The 27463-nt window shown below is 45.1% G+C and overlaps 1 protein-coding gene across 3 annotated transcripts in view; it reads right to left on the minus strand.

Annotated features, from left to right (window-relative positions):
• Positions 1–4439: 4439 nt before the first annotated feature.
• Positions 4440–27463, minus strand: part of MPPED2 (metallophosphoesterase domain containing 2) — a 442278-nt gene continuing 419254 nt past the window's right edge. For all 3 annotated transcript variants that reach the window (XM_075326561.1, XM_075326562.1, XM_075326563.1), the window contains exons 6-7: positions 11143–11256; positions 4440–5685 (exon numbers count right to left, since the gene is read on the minus strand). In XM_075326561.1, the coding sequence (XP_075182676.1) occupies positions 5567–5685; positions 11143–11256 (233 nt within the window). In that variant the 3' untranslated portion in view covers positions 4440–5566. The remainder of the gene's footprint in view (positions 5686–11142; positions 11257–27463) is intronic.

A 27463-nucleotide genomic window follows, 5' to 3' on the forward strand; every position in this document is an offset into this window, starting at 1 on the left:
AAAAAAAATAATTCTCTTTTCCTTCACCAAATTTGGGGGTGCGTCTTATAATCAGGTGCGTCTTATAAAGCGAAAAATACGGTATATATCATACAGCAGGGGTCGGGAACCTATGGCTCGCGAGCCAGATATGGCTCTTTTGATGGCCGTATCTGGCTCGCAGACAGGGCTCCTACCTGTCTATGGGCAAATGCCGGGGCCCTGGAGAGCCGGGGGGGCCCACTCGGCCTCGTCAGTTCTCCTGTCCCTTGGCCGGGGCCCACTCGCCTTTATAGTTCTGCTGCCCCCGGCCGAGTTCCGGGGACCGCAGTCCTCGGCAGCAATCTGCGGCGCCGTCACTTTAAGGCGCGCAGACATCCTGTTTTGAATTTCATCTGTGGGCGGAGCTACCGCCTTCTCAGTCCCACAGATGAAGGAGGCAAGCTTCTGTCCGGCGCTGTGTGGGCCCCCTCTCCACCGTGACCTAATCGGGTAAATGCCCTCCCCGCCTCCCCATTATGGGCCCCGGTGAGCTGCTTCTAACCCCCCAGATGTATGCCCTGCCAATCCCCCCCCCCCCCGCCGATGCCGCGGGTGCTGTACCCGCCGAGCCGCGGATGCAGGCCCCACAGAGCAGCAGAGTTGTGTGTATTTGTCTGTATGTAGCAAAGTTGTGTTTGTCTGTATGTAGCAGAGTTGTATGTGTTTGTCTGTATGTAGCAGAGTTGTATGTGTTTGTCTGTATGTAGCAGAGTTGTGTGTGTTTGTCTGTATGTAGCAGAGTTGTATGTGTTTGTCTGTATGTAGCAGAGTTGTATGTGTTTGTCTGTATGTAGCAGAGTTGTGTGTGTTTGTATGTAGCAGAGTTGTGTGTGTTTGTCTGTATGTAGCAGAGTTGTGTGTGTTTGTCTGTTTGTAGCAGAGTTGTGTGTGTTTGTCTGTTTGTAGCAGAGTTGTGTGTGTTTGTCTGTTTGTAGCAGAGTTGTGTGTGTCTGTTTGTAGCAGAGTGTAGTACCATTGTTTCAGTCCAGTTGTGGCTTTATACAGCAGGGAGGAGCATTCCTTGCTGTACTAAGTGAACATTGGAGCGATTGATCTGTCAATGGCCCTTTAAAAACATATTGTACGGCTCTCGCGGAATTAAAATTAACATGTTGCAATCAAAGCAGACTTTTTTTCATTTGGGAGCGGGGTAGTCTTATACAGTGAGTATATCCCAAATTCTATATTTTTAGGGCAGAAGTTGGGGGTCGTCTTATACGCCCAGTCGTCTTATACGCCGGCATATACGGTAACCTAATTAGAACTATTAATATATTTAAAAAGGGTGATCAAAACACTTGTTCAAACCAGTCTGGGATTTTTAAAATGTGCACTTTAACACCAGAGGGTTCAACCTAGTGAGTTGATCACCCCTGTTAAATATGTTAATCATTTTTAATGGGTTGATTGGGTTAGGTATTTTATAGTTCTTATATAGCTATTGTTTGTATAGTTCGGTTTAGTGTTTCAGCCCCTTTTAAGGCCCCGTCACACTAAGCAGCATCGCTAGCAACATCGCTGCTAACGAACAACTTTTGTGACGTAACAGCGATGTTGCTGGTGATGTTGCTTAGTGTGACATCCAGCAACAACCTGGCCCCTGCTGTGAGGTCGTTGGTTGTTGCTGAATGTCCTGGGCCATTTTTTAGTTGTTGCTGTCCCGCTGTGAAGCACAGATCTCTGTGTGTGACAGCGAGACAGCAACAACTAAATGTGCAGGCAGCAGGAGCCGGCTTCTGCGGAGGCTGGTAACCACAGTAAACATCGGGTAACCAAGAAGCCCTGTCCTTGGTTACCCGATATTTACCTTCGTTACCAGCCTCCGCAGCTCTCACTGTCAGTGCCGGCTCCTGCTCTGTGCACATGTAGCTGCAGGACACATCGGGTTAATTAACCCGATGTGTGCTGTAGCTAGGAGAGCAGGGAGCCAGCGCTAAGCATTGTGCGCTGCTCCCTGCTCTGTGCACATGTAGCTGCAGCACACATCGGGTAATTAACCCAATGTGTGCTGTAACTAGGAGAGCAGGGAGCCAGCGCTAAGCATTGTGCGCTGCTCCCTGCTCTCTGCACGTGTAGCTGCGTGCACTGGTAACCAAGGGAAATATCGGGTTGGTTACCCGATATTTACCTTAGTTACCAAGCGCAGCATCTTCCACGCGGCGCTGCTGGCTGGGACACTGGTTGCTGGTGAGCTCACCAGCAACTCGTGTAGCCACGCTCCAGCGATCCCTGCCAGGTCAGGTTGCTGGTGGGATCGCTGGAGTGTCGCAGTGCGACATCTCACCAGCAACCTCCTAGCAACTTACCAGCGATCCCTATCAGGTTGGATCGTTGTTGGGATCGCTGGTAAGTTGTTTAGTTTGACTGGGCCTTTAGTCACTCAATTAATTATGCTAATATCATGAATCATGAGGTGGCCAGTGTATGTAACCATTTATTCTATAAACAACTGCATGTATTGATATGTTCATCAGAGGAAGGAACCAAGTCAATGCCAAAATGATTGTGTTTGTGTGTATATTGTATATATATATATATATATATATATATATATATATATATATATATATATATATAGATATATATACACATATACATACACTGTATATACAGTGTGTCCACCCATATCCTGTCCACCGCCATTAACTTGAGAATGGCAGCAACTATAGGCATAAAAGTGGTGTCTAGATATAGTAAAGTAGCCATGCGCTACGCAATGAAACCACCTATAGTGCCACCTGGTGGAAAACAACAGAGTTAGCATTTTTATTTCGAAAATGGAACGAGAGAGAAAAAAAGTGAATTACAAAGTTGTAGGGCATCATCAATTCAATACGAATCGACACCTTGCATACAGAAATGCTATGATTAGAACGTGTAAAACTCACAAGGCTGCAGCCGTGAAACGATACCTTATGGAAACCTTCCTACAAGTCATTGGGTATGGTGGCTGCATGGAGTGGCCTCCACGCTCACCTGACCTGACCCCATTGGACTTCTTTCTGTGAGGTCACATCAAACAGCAGGTGTATGCGACCCCTCCACCAACATTGCAGGACCTACGTTGACGTTTCACAGATGCTTGTGCAAACGTGTCACCTACCATATTGCACAATGTGCAGCAAGATACAGTATGCTGTCCAGAGTCCAGATGTGCATTGCAGCTGACGGTGGCTACTTTGACCATCAAAGTTAAATGAGTGCCATATGCGTGACCAGCATTCAATATTTTTTTTTGGGGGGGGGTCATGGGTTTCATATAGCATTTCTGTATGCAAGGTGTTGATTTGTATTGAATTGATGATGCCTTGCAACTTTGTAATGCACTTTCTTTTTTTCTCTATCTTGTTTCGTTTTCGAGATGAAAATGCTAACTCCGTTGTTTTCCACCAGGTGGCGCTATAGGTGGTTTTATTGCATAGCGCATGGCTACTTTACTATACCTAGACACCACTTCTATGCTTATAGCTGCCGCCGTTCTCAAGTTAATGGCGGTGGACAGGATATATATATTTATCATGGTAGCGCCCATATATATCCTGCTTTTTTAAAGAGCACAGTCCGTTCCTGTTATGTTGACATGTGCAGTTGCAGTGGTCATGTGTCCACACACCATCATCATAGAATGGTATAATTGGAAGGGACTTCAACGGCCATTGGGTCCAACCCCCTGCTAGTGCAGGCTTTCCTAAATCCTCTCAGCTATATATTTATCCAGCTTCCACTTGAAGATTTCCATTCATGGAGAGCTCACTACCTCCCGTGGTAGCCTGTTCCATTCTCTGACTGCCCTCACTGTCAGAAAGTTTTTCATAATGTCTAATCCTGCCTCACTATCCACACTGACATTGGTTTTCTGACCCTTTGTTAAGGGTTTTATATGTTTTATATGTTTTGTTTGTCTCACATCCCCTGTTTTTAATCATTAATTAAAGGTTATATTTTAACATTACCTAGCTACCAACCTTCTCAAACATTAGGTAACTGCTTTTGTCATATTGTTTTCCCGGATAGAGACACGTCTCTCTGTGGTCATTTTTTCTCATACATACATCTGCAGATTTGATTTGGAATCTGTCTCTGTGACCCCCGGAGACCCCTTAGCAGTCTCCCCCAACAAGAAGATCATTACTTTGTTGTTTTTTCCCCCTGCATCTGCATTGTACTGATTTTTTCTGTGGATCCATGGTTAAATCACATTTGCAAAAATTTGGTTTGTTGAATTCAACAGGAAAATGTAACAAGAAATTAGTGACTGATTGACATGATGCAGATTTCAAAATCAATTTCTGCAGTGCTTGGATGAGGTTAGTACAAGTCTCACCCATTTACTGGGCTACAGATTTCCCGCCCCAAAACTCCGCTACTATTTCAATTAAATATTTAGAGAACATAAAGAACACATAAAAAGCAATGCCTCGTATTTAAAAATCTTGCAATTTTATTTGCATATAAAGGCGCTAGATATATATCACAATAAATGTAAAAGAAAAATGTTTTTTCTAAAGTCCATTAACAACTTAACAAGGTAGCAAAAAAGGAAAAAAAAATTGTACAAGCCCTGGAAAAAAGCATTTACAGAGGTCAACAGAAAGAGCTAATTTGCAACAAGATTTTTGTGCTAGCAAGATTGCATTTACACACAGTGCAAAATGAGAAAAGGAAAAAGTTAACAGGAAAAGGGGGTTCAAGAATGTTTATAAAGGGGCAATAAAGCCCTTCTCGTCCATTGTATTCATACATGCCTAAAAAATGCACAGAAATTATAGGAATAGGACACTTGTAGATGTGCCCATCCTTCATAATTTAGGTTAGCTGTGTGCAACATTTTGATTTATTTTCTTCTTTTTCAGATGCCTATACTGCCAGGAATAATTTCAACATTGTTATAACACAGAAAAAATACTCATATATATAAATCCACATTTAAAAAGAGTCTTGCATTTACATGTTTTAATGTATGGCATACAATTTCTTTACAGCTGTTTCAGCCCCATACATAATAAAGATAAAAAATAATTTAATAAACACAGAAAAACAAGCGCAAAATGTAATGGATTAATAATAACAATAATAATAATAGGTGTTCAAAGGTTTTCATTAGCTAAAAAACTAAAAAAATTGGAAAAAATGTCAAATGCACCTTGAGGTGATAAAAAAGCACACAAATTCAATAACAATAAAAAAAAAAAATACAATTACACACAAAACAAATATTAGGTTGTGCAAATCCCGGTGGTTTAAGGAAAAAAAAATTGCTTTTTTTTTTATATAACTGACGTAATGTAGAGATTGGTGACCTTACTGGGATATGTACAATTTACAACAGCGTTCTGAGAACACAATAAAAGCTGATAAATTAAAAATAGATTTTAAAAAAAATCTTGAAATTTTTTTGTACCAAAACTGAATGGAAGATGAGGAAAAACAGCTTTAAATAGTTACAAATACCAACAGAGTAGTTTTATTATTAAAATTAAATGGGAGGAAAAAAAATGAAGTTATCAGTTTATAGACCCATTTTTTTCAGAAGTGCAAAGGGTCTTCATGATGCTTGGGGATTGGGAAGGTCAAAAATAATGGGAGGGTTGGTTGGTTGAAAGCTGACTGTACATGTTGAGGCATTGATGTAAGTTGTGTAACCATCAGTCATAATCCCATAACCTGCAAAAAAGAAGGATATATTGTGATATAGACAAGTGAAGTGGAACAACTGCACAAGCCCTAAGCCTGAATGCTATAAGCTACGGCATGGAAATAAAGTCGAGCCATAATCCGCTTTACACAGAGTAAGGAGCTTTCATTTTTAGATTCTTAGAAACACAACATGCTGCCTTATTAAGCAGAAAAATAATCACCAACTGTTTTCTTCTACTAAACTGTTGTCAAGTCATTGACGGTATAATGTCCTCCTACCTCATAAACCTGCTTATGAACACTCCCAACAATTATGGTATATTTCCCTAAATACCCCAACAAAATTTACTAACACTTAAAAGGTTTGTCCAGGACTTTATCATTGATGACCGATCTTCTTGATAGGTCATCAATGTTTGATCGGTAGGAGTGCGACACTCGGCACCTCAACCAATCAGTTGTTCCCAGTGCCACCAGTTGGAACTACTCGGATATGGAGCTGCACATCAAAGCTCTGTCAACTGTATAGTAGCCATGGCTAGGTACTGCATATCTCACTCCTATTTGAATCGTTAAAGGGAACCTGTCAGGTGAAAAAAGCGTTACAACCTACAAGCAGGAGCATGTGTGAGTTAGTAACCCCTTCCTACCCAGCTCTGTGTTATAATAATGTTTAATATGAAAGTAATAAAATAACGTTTTATTACTTACATATTCCCTATGTAAATGAGCAGAGGCTGTAGCCCCACTGGGCGTCGCATCGCCCTGTGAGCATTTGAATGCTTTCCATGGTAAATCCATGGTACAGGGGCGTGATACCATGGATTTACATGAGCGATGCCACAGTCCGCTCCTTCAGAATCCCGCGCGTGCGCGCCTACAATTCTCGCCGCCTTCTCATTCTGGTGTTTACTTGCCGGGTTCAGACGCACACTGCGCATGACCGGAACCGCAGGAGTCTTCTGAGCATGCGCAGTGCGCGTCTGAAGCCGACAAGCAAGCACCAGGATAAGAAGGCGACGAGAATGGTAAGCGCATACGCTCGGGATTCTAAAGGAGCAGACACGACGTCGCTAATGTAAATCCATGGTGTCAGGGGCGTGAGACCATGGAAAGCATTCTAATGCCCACAGGGCGATGCGACGCCCAGGGGACTAGAGACCCTGCTCATTTACATAGGGAATATGTAAGTAATAATACTTTATTTTATTACTTTCATATTACACATTATTACCAGGGATGGGTAGGAAAAGGGTCACTAGCTCACACATGCTTCATGTAGGTTATAACGCTTTTTTGACCTGACAGGTTCTCTTTAAGGCGTAGACATGCAGTACCCAGCTGTGAACACTATTCTGTTAATGGAGCTGTGCTGTGCAGCTCCACGTTGTAGTTCCGGCTGCCAGTGGCACTCAGAACAGCTGATTGACAAGGATGCCGGGCGTCGCACGCTTAATGATCTGACTTTGATTACCTATCCTGAAGACAGGTTATCAATGTTAAAGTCTCGGAAAACCCTTTAAGTGAATTTTATAGATTTACAACATATGTGGTACCAGAAGGCAAAGTAGACTAAAGACATACAAGTATTTCCATAGAAATTGTAGACCACCTATGTCAAGGAGGAGACCATATGACAATAAAGAAGTGTACATGATTCAATCAATTATCACATAATCAAAAAGAAGACTATTAGACCGACACCAAATGTTCTATATATACATACATGGATGTTGTGAACAGCTTTCTCTGTATTAGGAAACTTTTTTTTAAGGTTCCTAAGGCAAAAATAAATTTTTAAAAAGGGAACCTGTCACCGGATATTAGTGTTCCAAATCAAAACTTGCAGCACACTTTTTAAAGGTCACACAATGTTTGCACAAATGTGAGGTTGCTCAAAAATGTAGCGTTTTTTGGCTGAGCTGAGGCAGGATTGGGGCTGAGCAAGGTGTGACGATGTCCGCTCATCTAACTCATGACAAGCTGCTGTGTACCTTAAACCAAAAATCTTATCTTTTCCACAAGCTTCTCACAAAAGTAGGTTGGAATTTGGGCCCATTCCTCCTGACAGAACTGTTGTAACTAAGCCATGTGTGTAGGTCGCCTTGCTCGTACCTACCTATTCCTCATAAATTTTCAATAGGATGGAAATCAGGGCTGTTATCCTTAAGCCACTTTGTAACCAGTTTGGCAGTATGCTTCAGGTCATTGTCCATTTGGAAGACCCATTTCCGCCCAAGCTTTAAGTTCCTGACTGATGTCTTGAGATGTTGCTCCAACATTGCCACATAATCTTCTTTCCTTATGAAACCATCTATTTTGTGATGTACACCAGGTCCTCCTGCAGCAAACAACCCCACAACATGATGCTGCCACCCCTGTATTTCACAGTTGGGATGATGTTCATAGGCTTCAAAGCTTCCCCATTTTTCCTCCAAATGTAATGATGGTCATTATGGCCAAAAAGTTTAATTTTAGTTTCGTAAGACCACGGGACAGGTCACCAAAACTTAAGGTTTTTGTTCCTGTGTGCAAAAATTAATCTGGCTATGTTCAATGTTTGTTTTAGAGTAATGGCTTCTTCCTGGCAGAATGACCTTTCAGGCCATATTGATGCAGTACTCGTTTCACTGTGGAAAATGATAATCTTACCAGCTTCCACCAGCATCTTCAAAAGTTCTTTTGCGATTGTTCTTGGGTTGATATGCACATGTCTGACCAAAGCACGTTCATCTCTGGTACACAGAACTCGTCTCCTTTGTATGATGGCTGGACATTCCCATCTTGTTTGTCCTTGTGTAGAGCTGTTTGGACAGATGAACGAGGCTCCTTCAGGTATCTGGAAATTTCACCCAAGGATGAACCAGATTGTCTAAGTCCACAATTCTCTTCCTTAGATCTTGGCTCATTTCTTTTGACTTTCCTATGATGCTACACAAAGAAGCAGTGTATTTCAGGTGCGTATTAAAAAACATCCACCTGTGTCTCTAATTAACTCAGATGCTGTCAATAAACCTATCAGAAGCTTCCTAAGACAAGACATCATCATATGGGCTGTCCCATATTGTTTAAATACTCCAGTATTATTATACTCAAGTATTAAGACATAATAAGGTCCTGTTACACGCAACGGCATCGCTAACGAGATGTCGCCGGGGTCACGGAATTCGTGAAGCACATCCGGCGCCGTTAGTGACGTCTTTGCGTATGACACCTACCAGCGACCGCTAACGATCCGAAAAACGGGGAAGATCATTGATTGTTGACACGTCGTTCCTTTCCCAAATATCGTTGCTCGTTTGGGACGCATGTTGTTCGTCATTCCTGAGGCAGCACACATCACTACATGTGACACCCCGGGAATAACGAACAACAGCGTTCCTGCGTCCTCCAGCAACGAGGTGGGAGTGACGTTCATGCGGCTGCTCTCAGCCCCTCCGCTTCTATTGGTGGCCCGCTGTGTGACGTCATTGTGACGCCACACGAACCACCCCCTTAAAAAAAAGAGTTTGTTCAGCGGCCACAGCGACGTCGTTAGGAAGGTATGTTGGTGTGATGCATACCTGCGATATTGTTCGCCACGGGCAGCGATTTGCCCATGACGCACGAACGACGGGGGTGGGTGCTATCGCTAGCCATGTCGCTGTGTGTAAAGCGGCCTTTAGTGTATGTAAACTTTTGACTTTGCAGAAAGTAATAAAAATGCCTTAAAACATTCTCTCGCTCTCTCATTCTGGCATTTGGCAAATATAAATAATTTTGGTTCCTAATTGACCTAAAACAAGTAAGGTTTATTCTGGTTTCATGTCAGATAGTGAGAAAAACATGCAGATGTGTCTTTTTAGATAGTGTATGTAAACTTCTGGTTTCAACTGTAGCTCATTCTGGAACTAAGTTTACAGGAGCACCAAAAAGACAGTGAAGGGAGCCTTCTCTGACTGCCATAGTAACCACTTGGTCCCCATGATCGCATTGCAGGGGGCTGAAAGAGCCGCAGTGCATGCAAGCACCTGTGTGATTTAAATGGTTAAGAGCAGTGATAAGAGCTCAGAGACACAGATACCGACTCTTTAATATAGCCGTGTCTAACATTTGTGGACAGAACTCCTGATCCTCTCCACATGCTGTTACCCCTACAATGACTTACATCTATATCAATTTGTGTGGGGTTAAACATGCCTTGGATAATTGTTAGAGATGAGATAATAGATTTGCATTAGCCTGGTCTAACGTATACTTCGGTACACCATGGCAGACAAACCAAGGCCGTGCAAACTTCCACTATTAGAACTAAATTGTCGGCATCCTGGACGATTTTTGGGATTACTAGGTCCATAATATTTTACAACATTGTGGCACGATGCACAGCATAGCACTGCATGATAATTAGTGATTGCTAATTATTGTATATCTATTCTAGGAAAAAATAACCATGAATACCACTCTTGTAGGTCAACAGCATCTGCTAGAAGCAGTTTGGATATTAATCCAGGGTAGCTATGAGATGAAAAAAAAAATATTTCCAGATCAAAAAAGTTTTGAAGTTAAGAGAGTGGAGTCCAATCTTCTTTTCCATTCTGTAGGTTGAGTGCATGTGTTATACACTTGACCATGGAAGTCAGCAGCTGTTGTGTGACACAGCACTGCAATAGACCACACAGGATGGCAACTGGCCGCAGTGGTGAGGTAAACTACAGTTAATTGTACATGATGTCCCCACATCACGCGTAAACAAGAACCAGGCATCAGCAGGGATGTGGAATTCAAAGGGTTAGTATATAGCAAAGTAAGTATATTAAGCCTGTTCTTGGCAAAAGGGAGGATCTCAACAGAGGTATCTTGGCTAGAGTAGAGAGCTAATGCAAAAAGCTTTTCCCACTTCAGTCCCTCAGCATGACTGACTGTGTATTAGATACATTCCCATAATTCTGTTAGTGTCTGCAGCAGATCCTCTGCAGATCGCCCTTTAGGCTGGGGTCACATGAGTGATTATTCTCTCTTCCGAAAGAATCGGATCGATTATGGTAATTGCACTTGGCTCATACTCTGGTCGGAGTCTGAGGTGAGTGTCAAGTTACTGTGATCCAATTCTAATGCATGAAAGAATCGGATCATAGGTACAGAGAAGACTGAGAACGTAATTTCTCCATCTTCTCTGCGTAAATCTGACTGCACTTAGATGACAGCAGAGTGCAGTCCAATGTTTTACACACACTGATAGACATGAATGGGTGAACATGATCTAATTCACAGAAAGACTTGAAGCATATTACGATTTCTTTTTTTGATGCCAAATCGGCATCTGCATCATGGCCCCATAGTATAACATAGGACCGAGTGCTATCTGATAAAATATCAGATAGCACTCGTCTGAATTATACACTCACGTGAGCACAGCCTTAGAAAAGACGTTGCCAGATGGGACAACCAGTTAGGCTTTACTATATCTACAGGGAAACTGACCACTGTTAGCCAATTACTTACCTTCATGGATTCCACCAAATACATGCAGCTTGGGCCTGACCCTCCTTTGCACTGTGTTGAGAAGTTCTACGCATCCAACCCTCTGTAATTCTTTAGGCACCCAGTCCCGGAAACCTAATTCACATAAAAGATAAGAAAAAAAAAACATTGGTACACTTAATATTCTATAATAAAAGGTGGTTCTTTCTTGTCGGAGTCTTTGCTGGAAACCATAATTCATGAAAAGGTTTATTACAATATCTGTAATAGAACACCGGCCATTAAACGCCAGCAGAATGCTTTTAAGGAGCCTTTACTTTATCTTAGAGAGACCCCAAACATGGAACGTTCTGACAGAGATAATGAACATTTTCTTTTCCCACCAGCTTGATTTATAAAAGCGAGGGCGATAGAATTAACTTTATTCCTCGGAGTTCCTCTCCGCTTTTCCCAGCAGTAACCTAATTATTTAGCCGTTCCCTTATCCTCTTCTCTCATTTCATTGTTTTGCAGGCTCTTCCTTAATTGCATTTTTTTCTCATTTAGCCCGGAATATATTGGAAAGGGTGTTTAATATCTTGGCTTTATCATGTATCCAATGATCTGCGGCTTTTGTCTGTCTTAAAAAGTCACAGGACCACTGCATTCTTATGCTGCAGACACCATTACTTGGCTATCGCCTACAATGGAAGTGATAAGAACGGAAATGGTTAGGGTATAATAAAGCATTTCCCTGTCGGTGACGTGATGAGATCAAAAAGTAGATATTACAAGGATAATAGAAATACTCATCAACAGGCTAAAAGCTTCTAATAGTTAAAGGGGTGGTTCACCCCCTTTCATTACTGGTCACATAGATATTCTATTGAGAGACATCTCTCAAATACCCTGTGTTGCCAATAGTGCCTGTGAGCGGCTCTATTGCAGTCCGCTCACCACCTTCTCGTGACACCCCCCCCCCGGGCTCCGTATCCTCTGATTTTCGGTGATGTTACATCAACTAAGGCAGACTGCAGTCTTACTGAGTGACTGGGCTGTGGGCGGCGTTTCACCGTCACAGCCCAGCGACGGCTCAGTTGACGTGAAATCACCGGAAATTAGTGGTCACGGAGCCCGGAGGTCACACGAAGGGGGTGAGCGGACTGTAATAGCGCACAGGCATTATTGGCAACACAAGGTATTTGAGAGAAACCTTGTTTCTCAACATAATATCGATGTGGCCAGTAATAAAAAAAGGTGAATCACTTCTTTAATCTAATTTGTAATAAAAATCGATTGCCTGATACTATAACAGCACTGTGCAAATGTTTTAGGCAGGTGTGTAGAAAAATGGAAATGCTAGTTTAATTTTATTAATCAAGTGAATGAGCAAAATAGAAATCAAAATCAATATTTGGTGTGACCGCCCTTTGCCTTCTCAATATCATCAATTCTTCCCAGTACATCTGTCATTTGCACACAGTTTTTGGAAAGAAAATCAGGAACTAAGTTGTTTCAAACATCTGGGAGAAGGAACCACAAATCTTCTGTGTATAAGGCTTGTGCAAATCCTTCTGTCTCTTGATGTAATCCCTGACAGACACAATAATGTTGAGATCAGGGCTCTGCGGGGGCCGGATCATCACTTCCAGGACACTTCCTATTGGCTGTCTGTTTGGGGGTCTGTTCCTGTTGCAGAATATATTTGGAGCTGAACAAACACCTCCCTGATGTTTACACAATGTATACAAATCTGCCTGGATTTCTTCGCAGAGACCAATCTTTTCTACATGGCCTCATCACATCATCTTATCTCACAAGTTATAGACAGTGAATGATCTGTGCTCGGATTCTGAACAGCCCATGAAGTGTTAAACGCACTGTCGGGAGCACCGGACACAGCAAGTGTTATGAACATGGCAGTACAAAGGTTAAAATCACAGACTTTCAGAAACTTAAGTGAATGCTTAGCAATGAAGTCACTGCTAATTGATGGCTCTTACAGTTTAAGAGCCATTTAGCTCTACAGTTAATGTAGAGAATCCATAAAACTGAACATCAATTATCACACAAACTACCCGAGAAGAAGTAAGAAAAGCCATTTCAGATGGAGCAGGTGACGCGCTTACATATCTATATACCTCGTGCGTGTTTTTTTTTTCCATACTGAATTTGAGAACTGCCGTTTTTGATATCTGCTGTATGTCAATTCTTTCAACGTTTTTGCAGCGTTTTTTTCACACCATTAGAAAAGAGAAAAAAAAACATTTTTGTAGGTAGTATTTTTGTAGTGTTTTCATGGGAATATTAATATTATAAACATGTAGGGTAGACAAAGCACACGATTAATCCTGCAACATGTTTGTATTTAACATTGTTTTTACGGCCAAAAAAGCAGGTTTGGCCTGCAGAAAAAAAGGCAGCAAAAATCCTGCATATCCACATAAACTAAGACTAAACAGGGCTGACCACATCTCTATTCACAATATTGGCAGGATGGGCTATAGTGAATGGGAGCCAGCTTCACTGCAGATCGAACTTTCAAATGTGTATAGGAAAAAGTTGAAACAGCACTTCCAAATGCAATACAAATGGATACAGTCCTCTTTATTAGTACAAATCAATGAACATTTTTTGCAAATACAGATAAGTTCACATAGTAAAATAAACTGATGCATTTCTGGCGTCTCACCAGAAATTGTATCACTCTTAGTCATAAGTCTAAGGGCGGCTTTGCACGTTGCAACATCGCACGTGCGATGTCGGTGGGGTCAAATCGAAAGTGACGTACATCCGGCGTCACTTTCGACATCGTTGTGTGTAAATTCTAGATGATACGATTAACAAGCGCAAAAGCGTCGTTATCGTATCATCGTTGCAGGCTCCGACTTTTCCATAATTATGCTGCCGCGACAGGTACGATGTAGTTCCTCGTTCCTGCGGCAGCACACATCGCTGTGTGTGATGCCGCAGGAGCGAGGAACTTCACCTTACCTGCCGCCGGCGGCTCTACGGAAGGAAGGAGGTGGGCGGGATGTTTACATCCTGCTCATCTCCGCCCCTCTGTCGCTATTGGCCGCCTGCCGTGTGACGTCGCTACGACGCCGCACGACCCGCCTCCTTAGGGAGGAGGTGGGTCGCCGGCCACAGCGACGGTCGCAGGGCAGGTGAGTGCATGTGAACCTGGCGTAGCGATAATTTTTGCTACGCCAGCTATCACAAGATATCGTACCTGCGACGGGGGCGGGGACTATCGCGTGCGACATCGCAGCATCGGCTTGCGATGTCGCAACGTGCAAAGCCCGCCTAAGACTAAGGGCAATATTGTAGCTGGAAACACATCAGTCTATTTTATTATGTGAACTTCTGTGTATTCACGTTAACGTTTTCAATGGATTTGTACAAAGAAGACTTTATGCAATTTTATGGCATTTGAAACTGCTGTTTCAACTTTTTCCTGTACTCTCATAGATTGTAAGCTTACGCGCAGTAATCTCGCTCCCCTTGGTATCTGTTTCTGTATGTGTGTGTCTGCGTATCGCGTGTACACCCGTCTGCGAACTGTGTGTGTCTGTATACTGCTTGTCTGCGTATTGCATGTCTGCGTACTGTGTGTATGCATACTAAGTGTATGCTTACTATGTGTGCTTGTCTGTGTTCTGCGTGTATATGTGCTGAGTGTATGCTTACTGTGAGAGCTTAAAAACCCAAAGCTGAAAATAATTTAAACATATACCTGCTGTAACTAAATAAAAGCAGAATACATATAAATAAACAGAGTACTTAGTAAACACTGTTTTTGATCAAAAAAGTGTAAAGCCATCCCACCACGACAAGGTGTACCCAAATCGGGACAGTACCTACACACTCGAATATTAAAATCTGTCAACAGACATCAATCTGAATAAGGGCAGAGAATGGCTGGGTCCCAACTTATGGGAAGCATAAGATAAAATGTAATGCTCAGCTCACTGAGAAGGGGCCACACCCTATTTCTACTGAATACAAGAGACTACAAAACAAAAAAAAATTGAGCCGCAGTATGAGTTGGCGTGCATGCAGCTTGTAAGCTTATGTTCACGCTGGCCATAAGACATAAAAAACCAAAGCTGAAAATAATATAAACATATACCCTGCTGTAACTACAGTGCCTTGTGAAAATATTCAGCCCCTTTGAATTTTTCAACCTTTTCCCACATTTCAGGCTTCAAACATAAAGATGCAAAATTTAAATTTTATGGTGAAGAATCAACAAGTGGGACACAATTGTGAAGTTGAACGAAATGTATTGCTTATTTTAAACTTTTAAATAAAATAAATAACTGAAAATTGGGACGTGCAATATTATCCGTCCCCTTTAAGTTAATACTTTGTAGCGCCACCTTTTGCTGCAAGTCGCTTGGGGTATGTGTCTATCAGTTTTGCACATCGAGAGACTGAAATTCTTGCCCATTCGTCCTTTGTAAACAGCTGGAGCTGAGTGAGGCTGGATGGAGAGCGTATGTGAATAGCAGTTTTCAGCTCTTTCCACAGATTCTCGATTGGATTCAGGTCTGGACTTTGACTTGGCCATTCTAACACCTGGATACGTTTATTTGTGAACCATTCCATTGCAGATTTTGCTTTATGTTTTGGATCATTGTCTTGTTGAAAGACAAATCCCCATCTCAGTCTCACGTCTTTTGAAGACTCCAACAGGTTTTCTTCAAAAATGCTCCTGTATTTCGCTCCATCCATCTTCCCATCAATTTTAATAATCTTCCCTGTCCCTGCTGAAGAACAGCATGCCCAAACCATGATGCTGCCACCACCATGTTTGACAGTGGGGATGGTGTGTTCAGGTTGATGAGCTGTGTTGCTTTTATGCCAAACATATCGTTTGGCATTGTGCCCAAAAAGTTCGATTTTGGTTTCATCTGACCAGAGCACCTTCTTCCACATGTTTGGTGTGTCTCCCAGGTGGCTTGTGGCAATCTTTAAACGACACCTTTTATGGATATCTTTGAGAAATGGCTTTCTTCTTGCCACTCTTCCATAAAGGCCAGATTTGTGCAGTGTACGACGATTTTTGTCCTATGGACAGACTCTCCCACCTCTGCTGTAGATCTCTGCAGTTCATCCAGAGTGATCATGGCCCTCTTGGCTGCATCTCTGATCAGTCTTCTCCTTGTTTGAGATTACATTTTTGAGGGACGGCCGGGTATTGGTAGATTTGCAGTAGTATGATACTCCTTCCATTTCAATATGATCGCTTGCACTGTGCTTCTTGGGATGTTTAAAGTTGTGGAAATCTTTTTGTAACCAAATTTGGCTTTAAACGTCTCCACAACAGTATCAGGGACCTGCCTGTTGTGTTCCTTGGTCTTCATGATGCTCTCTGCGCTTTAAACAGAACACTGAGACTATCACAGAGCAGGTGCATTTATACGGAAACTTTATTACACACAGGTGGCTTATATTTATCATCATCAGTCATTTAGGACAACATTGGATCATTCAGAGATCCTCAATGAACCTCTGGAGTGAGTTTTCTGCACTGAAAGTAAAGGGGACCAATAATATTGCACGCCCCAATTTTCAGTTTATTCTGTTTTACAAAAGTTTAAAATAAGCAATAAATATCGTTCACCTTCACAATTGTGTCCCACTTGTTGTTGATTCTTCACCATAACATTAAATTTTTTATCTTTTTGTTTGAAGCCTGAAATGTGAGAAAAGGTTGAAAAATTCAAGGGGGCCGAATACTTTCGCAAGGCACTGTAAATAAATAATACAAGCTTATAAGCTGCATGCACACCAACTCATACTCCGGCTCACTTTATTGTTTTCTTTTGTAGTCTCTTGTACTCAGTACAAATAAGTTGCAAGCCCTTCTCAGTGAGCTGGGCATTTCATTTAGTGCTTCCCATAGCTGTGTATCCAGTTGGGACCCAGCCATTCTCTGCTCTTATTCAGATTGATGTCTGTTGACACATGGTGAGGTTTTAATATTAGAGAGTGTAGGTACTGTCCCGACTGGGTACACTTTGTCGCGGTGGGATGGCTTTACGCTTTTTTGATTAGAAACAGTGTTTACTAAGTGCCCTATGTTTATTTATATGTATTATGATTTTATTTAGTTACAGCAGGGTATATGTACATATTTTCAGCTTTGGTTTTTTATGTCTTATGGCCAGTGTGACCATGAGCTTACAAGCTGCATGCACACCAACTCATAATACTCCAGTTCACTTTTTTGTTTTCTAATTGTGAGAGCGTGTCTGTATTCTGCGTGTGTGCATGTCTATGTTCTGTGACTGTACGTATCTGTGTACTGCATGTCAGCATACTGCGTGTGTCCATGTCTACATACTGAGTGTATGCTTACTGTCTGTGCTTGTCTGTGTTCTGCGTGTCTGTGCGTCTAATTACTGTGTGTTGGCATACTGCGTGTGCGTGCCTGCATACTGCATGTGTGAGTGTGTGCTGTGTGTGGTCGTCTGAGTTTTGCGTGTCTGTGCTTTTGTGTGTGCATCTGTGTACTGTGTGTTGGCATACTGCAGGCTGTGTGTGTCTGCTCACTGCGTGTGTGCGTGTCTGCTCACTATGTGTGTGCGTGTCTGCTCACTATGTGTGTGCGTGTCTGCTCACTATGTGTGTGCGTGTCTGCTCACTACGTGTGTGCGTGTCTGCTCACTACGTGTGTGCGTGTCTGCTCACTACGTGTGTGCGTGTCTGCTCACTACGTGTGTGCGTGTCTGCTCACTGCGTGTGTACGTGTCTGCTCACTGCGTGTGTGCATGTCTGCATACTAAGTGTATGCTTACTGTGTGTGCTTGTCTGTGTTCTGCGTGTGTATGCGTCTGTGTACTGCATGTTGGCATACTGCGTGTCTGCGTACGGCATCTGTGCTGTCTGCATACTGTGTGCGCGTACTGCATATGTACGTGTCTGCCTGCAAATGGGCGCATCTGTGTACTGCGTGTGCGCGTCTGCGCATCTGCGTATTGCGTGTGCGCATCTGCGTTTTGTGTGTGTGCATGTCTGCATATTTCTTGCATGTCTGGGTACTGCGTGTGTGCATGTCTGTGTACATGTGTGCATGACTGCTTATTGTATGTGTGCACGTGTCTGTATCTAGAATTGTATGTATTTTGTAAAATGCATGTATAAAATAGTGTATTGTGTAACAACATTAATATAATTGGGCACATTTATTCAATCTTCTAGAAGGTGGCCCGATTCTAACGTATTGGGTAGTCTAAAATGTGTATGTAGGTTAGTAGATTGAATAATAATGTAATGAATGGACTGGATGGGTTAGGTTTAATTTAGTATTTTTATAATTATTTATTGGTTTTAAAGAAGTTGTCCAGTTACCAAAACTGATTTTTTTTTCTGATAAATCTTGCTAATAGGTGCCTCTCCACACATCTATTATGTTTTTTCAGCAATATTACCTTTTATCGTGCTCTAGCAGCACATCTTCATTGCTGGCTCCAGCTCTGATGGGGTTAATCTCTCTTCTGACTTCCTGGGTTCAGTTCCTACAACTCCCATAAATCTTTGTGGCTCTAGGGCTGTATCTTACACACCCACTGTATCTATCACCCCCCCTCAGCTCTCCTCTCCACCCAAAGACTCCTCCCTGCCTCTTCCCTGTGGATGCACTGAGAGCAATCACAGCAGAGACAGCTGAAGCTCCCAGCTCTGCACAACCAGGGGAAGAAAGCGTCTGTCTTCTGCTTGTTCTCATATAGTTCATAGTCTGTGTGTGTACAGAAATTATGACTATTAGACGGCATAACATGTGAAAAAAATAATTGGGGGAAAAAAAAAATGGAGGGGTCACGAGATTGCTTTTTTTACCTCTTGCCTAGTCCGTGTGTCGTCCGTATCATCCGTGTGGCATGCATTTTGCAGGATACATTTACATCAGCGTTTTTTTGCCTGTAGGCAAAAAAACGCAAACCGCATATGACCGGATCCTGTTGATTAAATGTGCAGCGCATGCAACCGTTATTTTACCGGATCCTTCTACAGTGGGACACAGAATTTATCGGCTGGCACTGGAGTCAGCTGACTTCTGATATCACAGCCCGCACATGCTGCAATGGCTGCAGGTTAACAGCAGTCACTGCCTGCTGCCGATCACATGTGACCGTGTGCGGGCTGTGTGTACAGGAGTTCAGCTGAGTTTAGATCAGCTGACTCCAGTGTCAGCCAATTAGGCTGGGGCCACACGGGGATTACTGTGATCCCCTCGCATGAAACTCGGCTCACGCTGGCAATACAGCAGAGCTGAGTGTCATGCGAGTGTCCCTGCGACTGAGGTCCGACTGTGCGAGTGGACCTCAGCTGCGGGGGGCGGTGCGGCACTCAGGAGGGGTGGGCCAGCACTGCGGAGGGGCAGGCCGGCACTGAGGAGGGGTGGGAGGGATTTCTCTCCCTCTCTCCTCGGTAGCCGGCTATTGCGATTCTCGCTCTGCAAAATGGTACACCGATGTACTGCAAGTGCAGTGTGATATTTCTCTCACCCCATATACTTGAATGGGTAAAAGAGAAAGAGTCTTGCATTACAATTGCAGTATGCTGCGATTGTTTTCCCGGTCCGATTAAGGCTGAGAAAATAATTGCTCATGTGCGCTGATACACAGGCTAATATTGGTCGGAATGGAATGCGATGTTTTATCGCACTCCACTCGCACTGTTTTTCTCGCCGTGTGGCTTAGGCCTTACTTGTTCTGGGTGCCCTTGCATCCATCGCAGCGTGTGCGGGCTGGAGTTCAACTGAGTTCAGATCAGCTGACTCCAGTGCTGGACTGAACTCAGGTGACCTCACAGGCCGCATACGCTGCGATGGATGCAGGGGGACACAGAACAAGTAATCGTCCGACACAGGAGTCATCTGATTACTTGTTCTGCTGGCGCTGTGGTCAGGAGTAGGCATGAGTGAGCAGCAAAATGCTCTGGCGCTCGATGGGCTTCATGTCGATTTTTTTTTTAAAAACAATTCATTAAAAATAATAAAAAAAAAAAAACAAAAACACATAACCCTAACCCTTTGGGTATAAAAAAAAACAAAAAAAAACAACAAAAAAGTGTGGGCTCCTGCTGCGTTTCATTTTACATTACTAAGGGTAATCCAAGCAGCTACTGGCTGCTAACCCCTGCTGCTTGGTGTTACCTTCACTGGCAATGGAAAATCCAAGGAAGCCTTTTTATTTTTTTTTTATAAAGGTTTTTGCATAAAAACCTTTTTTAAAAAATGACATGGGCTTCGCCATATTTTTTGTGTACTAGCCAGGTACAGCAGGTAGGTACGGGTTGCCCCCAACCCCCAGCTGCCTATTTGTACCCAACTGGGAACCAAAAATATAGGGAAGCCCTTTTTTTTTTAAATTATTTTATGAATTTCATGAAATAATTAAAAAAAAAAAAAAAAAAAAAGACGTGGGCTTCGCTCATTATTTTGTGTCCAGCCAGGTACAACTAGGCAGCTGGGGATTGGAATCCGCAGTGCAGGGTGGCCCAAGCTTTCTGGGCCCCCCGCTGCGAATTGAAGTCCACAGCCACCCCAGAAAATGGCGCTTTCATAGAAGCGCCATCTTCTGGTGCTGTATCCAACTCTTCAAGTGGCCCTGGTGGCAGGCGGCATGCTGGGTAATATGGGGTTAATACCAGCTATGTTTTACCAGCTGGTATAAAGCCCGAGATTCTTAATGTCAGGCCAAGTTTGACCGGACCATTAAGAATCTCCAATAAAGGGTTAAAAAAAAAAAAAAGACATCACACAGAGAAAAACACTTTATTAGAAATAAATACACAGACACATTAGGGACTCCATGTTTCCACCCCTCCACGATCGAGAGATTTCTGTACTGACCATGCCAAAAGAGAGAAAAGAGAGAAAAGAGAGAGAAAAGAGAAAAGAGAGAAAAGAGAGAGAAAAGAGAGAAAAGAGAGAAAAGAGAGAAAAGAGAGAGAAAGGAGAGAGAAAGGAGAGAGAAAAGAGAGGGAGGGGAGAGAGAAAAGGGAGGGAAGAGAGAGAGGGAGGGAAAAGAGAGAGGGAGGGAAAAGAGAGAGGGAGGGGAGAGAGAAAAGGGAGGGAAGAGAGAGAGGGAGGGAAAAGAGAGAGGGAGGGAAAAGAGAGGGAGGGAAAAGAGAGAAGGAGGGAAAAGAGAGAAGGAGGGAAAAGAGAGAGGGAGGGAAAAGAGAGAGGGAGGGAAAAGAGAGAGGGAGGGAAAAGAGAGAGGGAGGGAAAAGAGAGAGGGAGGGAAAAGAGAGGGAGGGAAAAGAGAGAGGGAGGGAAAAAGAGAGGGAGGGAAAAAGAGAGGGAGGGAAAAGAAAGAGGGAGGGAAAAGAAAGAGGGAGGGAAAAGAGAGAGGGAGGGAAAAGAGAGAGGGAGGGAAAAGAGAGAGGGAGGGAAAAGAGAGAGGGAGGGAAAAGAGAGAGGGAGGGAAAAAAGAGAGGGAGGGAAAAAAGAGAGGGAGGCAAAAAAGAGAGAGGGAGGCAAAAAAGAGAGGGAGGCAAAAGAGAGGGAGGCAAAAGAGAGAGGGAGGCAAAAGAGAGAGGGAGGCAAAAGAGAGAGGGAGGCAAAAGAGAGAGGGAGGCAAAAGAGAGAGAGGGAGGCAAAAGAGAGAGGGAAAAGAGAGAGAAAGGGAAAAGAGAGAGAGGGAAAAGAGAGATGGAAAAGAGAGGGAAAAGAGAGAGGGAAGCAAAAGAGAGAGAGGGAAAAGAGAGAGAAAGGGAAAAGAGAGAGGGAAAGGAGGGGGGAGAGAAGAGGGGGAAAAGAGAGGGGGAAAAGAGAGGGGGAAAAGAGAGGGAAAAGAGAGGGAAAAGAGAGAGGGAAAAGAGAGGGAAAAGAGAGAGGGAAAAGAGAGAGGGAAAAGAGAGGGAAAAGAGAGAGGGAAAAGAGAGAGGGAAAAGAGGGAAAAGAGGGAAAAAAAAGGGAAAAAAGAGGGAAAAAAGAGGGAAAAAAGAGGGAAAAAAGAGGGAAAAAAGAGGGAAAAAAGAGGGAAAAGAGAGGGAAAAGAGAGGGAAAAGAGAGGTAAAAGAGAGTGAGGGAAAAGAGAGAGGGAAAAGAGAGAGAGGGAAAAGAGAGAGAGGGAAAAGAGGGGGGGAGAGAAGAGAGGGAAGAGAGGGTGGGAGAAGAGGGTGGAGTGAGAGAAGACAGGGGGGGGGAGAGTAAGAGGTGGGAGGAAAAGAGAGGAGGGGGGAGAGAGGTGCTCTGTCACCAATCTGCTCCACTCTGTGACTTGTTGTGCAGGTGACAGAGTGCAGACAGTTGGTCCCATGCAGCAGGACAGGTAACAGAGCAGAGCGGTGACATGCTCTGCTCTGACACAGTGTGCTGCATGTCACTAACTTGCTCCACTCTGTGACTTCTGCTGCATAGAACCCACTTTCTCCACTCTCACCTGCACAACAAGTCCCAGAGTGGAGCAAGATAGTGACATATAGCATCCGGTCACCTGCACAACAAGTCCCAGAGTGGAGTAAGATAGTAACATATAGCACACTATGTGTCAGAGCAGAGCATGTCACCAACTGTCTCCACTCTGGGACTTGTTGTGCAGGTGACCGGATGCTACATGTCACTGTCTCCACTCTGGGACTTGTTGTGCAGGTGAGAGTGGAGAAAGTTGGTACTATGCAGCAGAAGTCACAGAGTGGAGCAAGTTAGTGACATGTATATGTGGTGCCCTGGACTAGCCAGGTAGCCACAGACAAAACACACACACACCCCCACCCTCGGATAGTAACATTAATCAGACAGAAAACCCTTGTTGCCTCCCTCCAGGGTCTGATGTCCACACCAGGTGGGGCGGAGCCAGGCATTTGGCCCCACCCACCGAGGAGTTCACAGGCCGGGAGGTGGGAAAAGTGCAGTTGGAGTTAGAGTTTGGAGGTGAAAGTGAGAGGTCACGTACTGCGAGTGTCTGAGTTGGAGCCCAGGCACTGAGAGCAAGGTTGGCAGACGGTGGTGCCGTCTGCAGGAGTTGGTGGAACTGCGCAGAGCCGTAAGGACAGTGGCTGGGCGGTGACCCACCGGTACCGGACCGGGGAACGGAGTGAAGCTAAGCACACCCAGGCAGGGCCATCGGACCCCGACCAGGCTTGGAGCCGCCGACAATAGTCAAATCCGAATGTGACAGGAACCCCCGGGGTTCCCTAACAACCAAGTCCCGATTGAAGGCAACCGCTCACACCGTGAGGACATACAGCCACCGCCACCGGCTAGAAGTCCAAGGGCCAGCGCCTGCGGGCAAAACGGGCTCCTCCGGTATCTATACACCGGGGAGCGGACTACCGTTGGGAAGCCATTGGAGTCAACAAAGTACACAAAGGTGCAGGGAGAGACAGCCACCATCACCTGTCCGGGGAGAGACACAGCAGCCGGCTGCCGGACCCGTCCATCCAGCCGTTTGGTTTACCGGAGACTTTGTGCATCTCTTGCTGAGTGAGTACACCCGTGCCACCCGGCACCGCGCCGCACTGTCCCTGCAACCCTGCCTCCCTGTCACACCATCGGGTCCCGGGACTACCAACCCCTACCCACGGAGGGGAAAAACAACATCCCAGCTGCTCCCTACCATCGCTCCCGGGATCCCCGTCACCAGCAGCGGTGGTGCCCATCTTCACCACAACCCCTGGGTGGTGTCACGGACTAAATCCCCAAACAAACCACCCCCTTTTCACTCATGAGCGAGGAGCGCCGCTCGAGTCCCCGGATCCGGCCCACCGCTCGAGCCACCGAGCAGCAGCCGCAGCGCCGGACCCGAGCGTTAGCGAGCGCAGCGCCCCTCCGCCCGCGACATATAATCCGGTCACCTGCACAACAAGTCCCAGAGTGGAGCAAGATAGTGACATATAGCACACTATGTGTCAGAGCAGAGCATGTCACTAACTGTCTCCACTCTGGGACTTGTTGTGCAGGTGACCGAATGCTACATGTCACTGTCTCCACTCTGGGACTTGTTGTGCAGGTGACAGAGTAGAGCAAATTGGTCCCATGCAGCGTCCGGTCACCTGTGCTGCTGGTAGGAGCACATTATCACACTGCCGACACCGCAGACTCTCCTGACAGCTGAGCAGTTGACAGCGGGCAGATAGTGTGATCACATACTTGCATGACAGGGGGGATTTCAGCTGAAGAAACAACCCCTGTACTCTACACTGGTGCCCCGTACCTCCCACATCTGACAGATGCTAAGCGGCGCGCTTTGTCTTCACCCCTACACACTGGAGCCCTCCGGATCCTCCCCTCGATGCTGGGTTGTGACGTGCGGTAGTCACCGCCCACAGCCCTGTCAATCAATGAGTGGCGCCAGCATCCTCTGACGTAACAGTCAAGTTTGAGAGCCCGGAACTTGACGGGATGTAAGAGGATACTAGCGGCCGCAGCACTAGGGGGTCATGTGACCGGCACTGAGCATGCAGGATAGCGCCGCTCAGTGCCAGAACTGCAAATAGAGGCCAATGCAGAAAACGCCTATAATGGTAAGTTACACTCTAAAAAATGGGTAAACCACCCCTTTAAAATGACAAACAACAGAAGGAACAGTTTTAATAGATGAGTCTAATGTTTAATGATGTCCATGGCTTGTAATGAAAGAAGGCCATGAACCGTGTAAAGTTAAGTAAAAATATTTTTGTACACCACATTTTGTGTGAAGACCTTTTCACTATCTGTAAGTAACTTTCCTTTTAAAGGGGTGTCAACACTTTGACGTTGGATCTCATTGTCACTCTTGAAAACGCAACGTACAGTTGTCCATGGCCAAAAACTGGTTCAGGTAGATATATGCCAACACGGTGTAGAGTTTGCCCTTGTGACTTGTTTATTGTCATGGCAAATGCGGGTTTTAGGGGAAACTGATGATGGCGAAGCCTAAACGGAAAGCGGGTGTCTGAAGGACATATCAATGTGTGGAAGTAACACTTCCTTGTCTTTATCTGATCCAGTGATGACTCTTGCTTGAATGAGGTGTGAATACATTCTAGTCACAATAAAGCGCGTTCCATTACATAGTCCTTGTTTGGTATGTGGTTTTTCCGATATATTGTTTTTACATGCTACACATAAAACATTATATACAAAATGGCTGGTGTCAAATTGATGAAAATGTTAATATAATTTTTTCCAGTTGTATGTGAAGAAAGGAGTCGGAGGCGGCGGACAGCGGGAGCAGCGATGGCGGAGCCGGGTGGGGGCCATGTGTGCAAGGGGCGGAGCCGAGCGGGGCCATGGCACTGGGGGCATCAGTGCCGGGGACTGCATGGCTGGGGACAGGTGACTATCCAGGTGTGTGTGTGTTCTCAGTGTATACATGCGGAAGGCAGAGTGCGGGGGGGCGGAGCCGAGCGGGGTAATGTGTGCGGGGGGTGGAGTGTGGGGGGGTGGAGCTGAGCGGGGCAATGGCGCTGAGGACGTCAGTGCTGGGGACTGCATGGCTGGGGACAGGTGACTATCCAGGTGTGTGTGTTCAGTGTATACATGCAGAGTGCGGGGGGTGGAGCCGAGCGGGGTAATGTGTGCGGGGGGCGGAGTGCGGGGGGTGGAGCCGAGCGGAACCATGGCGCTGAGGACGTCAATGCTGGGGACTGCATGGCTGGGGACAGGTGACTATCCAGGTGTGTGTGTGCATGTTCAGTGTATACACGCGGAGTGCAGGGGGGCGGAGCCGAGCGAGCTAATGTGTGCGGGGGGCGGGTTGGAGGCGAGCGGGGCCATGGCGCTGAGGAAGTCAGTGCTGTGGACTGCATGGCTGAGGACAGGTGACTATTTGTGTGTGTGTTCAGTGTATACATGCGGAGGGTGGAGTGCGGAGGGTGGAGTGCGGGGGGTGGGGGAGTAATGTGTGCGGGGGGGCGAGAGGCGAGCGGTGGGTATGTGTCAGCTGAGTTCCCGGTGTGGGCTGTTGGGGGTGCAGCACTCACCGGGAAGTCAGGGCTCCGTGTGGGTGCGGGGAAAAGTGTCAGGTGTCGTCCTGTCGGCCCGTAGTTCGGGCTGTTCAGTTACATAGTTACATAGTTACTTAGGTTGAAAAAAGACCTAGGTCCATCTAGTTCAACCTTCCTCCACCAGTTCTACATTTAGTCACTAAGTCATTTATAACCAACAATGTTTTGTGTACTGAGGAAATCATCCAGCCCTTTTTTAAAAGCTGTTATAGTATCTGCCATTACTACCTCTTGTGGTAGTGTATTCCACAGTCTGACCGCTCTAAGGCCTTGTGCGCACTGGGAAATGGAATTTTCTTGAGAAAATTCCGCATGCTCTCAAAGATTACCGCACCCGCGGTAAAAAACCGCGGGAAACCGCACCCGAAAACCGCATGCGGTTTGCTGCGGTTTTACCGCGGTATTATTCGCGGTATTGCCGCGGTTTTGCCGCGTGCGGGTTGGGATGTGCTTTATTGCATTCAATGCAATAAAGCACATTGAAAAAAAAAAAAGTCATTTAATTCTGAGATAGTAGATAGACAGAAGAATAGATAGAGGGATAGATAGACAGACAGATAGAGGGATAGATAGATAGATAGATAGATCGCTGCATTTCCCACGGTCGGCAGTGAGTTCACATTACCGGCCGTGGGAAATGACCGGTAATTACCTCTGCTGTCTGCTGCTTTCATTCAGCGCTGTGTCTGTGACAGTCGCGGCTGGATGGAAGCAGCGCAGGACCTGTGGATTACGCCGGAGCGGTGGATTACGTCGGAGCTTTGGTGCGGGAGGGGTTAATAAAATGGTGAACGAGGCTTGTTTGTTTTATTTAAAATAAAGGATTTTTCGGTGTCTGTGTTTTTTTCACTTTACTTACGGGTTGATCATGTCAGCTGTCACATAGACGCTGCCATGATCAAGCCTGGAGTTAATGGCGGTGGTCCCCCACCATCATTAACCCCTTGTATTACCTTGCTGCCACTGCTACACGGTGGCAAGAAGAGCCGAGGACACACCGGTACTGCCGCATAATGCATGCGACAGTCCCGGGGCAGCTGCGGCTGATATTCTCGGCTGCGGGAGGGGGAGTGAGGCGGGGGACATTACCCCTGCCCCTCTCCCTCCCCAGCCTGAAAATACCGGGCCGCCGCTGTGTGCTTACCTCGGCTGGAAGGTAAATATGCAGCGGAGCCCACGTTCTTTGTTTTCTATATTTCCGTTTTCTTTCTATGTGTGTTCTATGTGTCTGTGTCTATGTGATCTATGTCTGTGATGTCTGTGTCTGTGATGTGTGTGTGTTTACTCTCTGCACGGCTTCCTCTTCCTGTAATGACATCACTTCCCTGCAAACCGCAGACAAGCGATGCACATTACCGGAGGTAAACCGCGAAATACCGCAGGGAATAACGCAGGAAAACGCAGTGAACTGCACAGA

The sequence above is a fragment of the Anomaloglossus baeobatrachus genome, chromosome 10 (assembly GCF_048569485.1).
Source record: "Anomaloglossus baeobatrachus isolate aAnoBae1 chromosome 10, aAnoBae1.hap1, whole genome shotgun sequence".
NCBI classification, from domain to species: Eukaryota; Metazoa; Chordata; class Amphibia; order Anura; family Aromobatidae; genus Anomaloglossus; species Anomaloglossus baeobatrachus.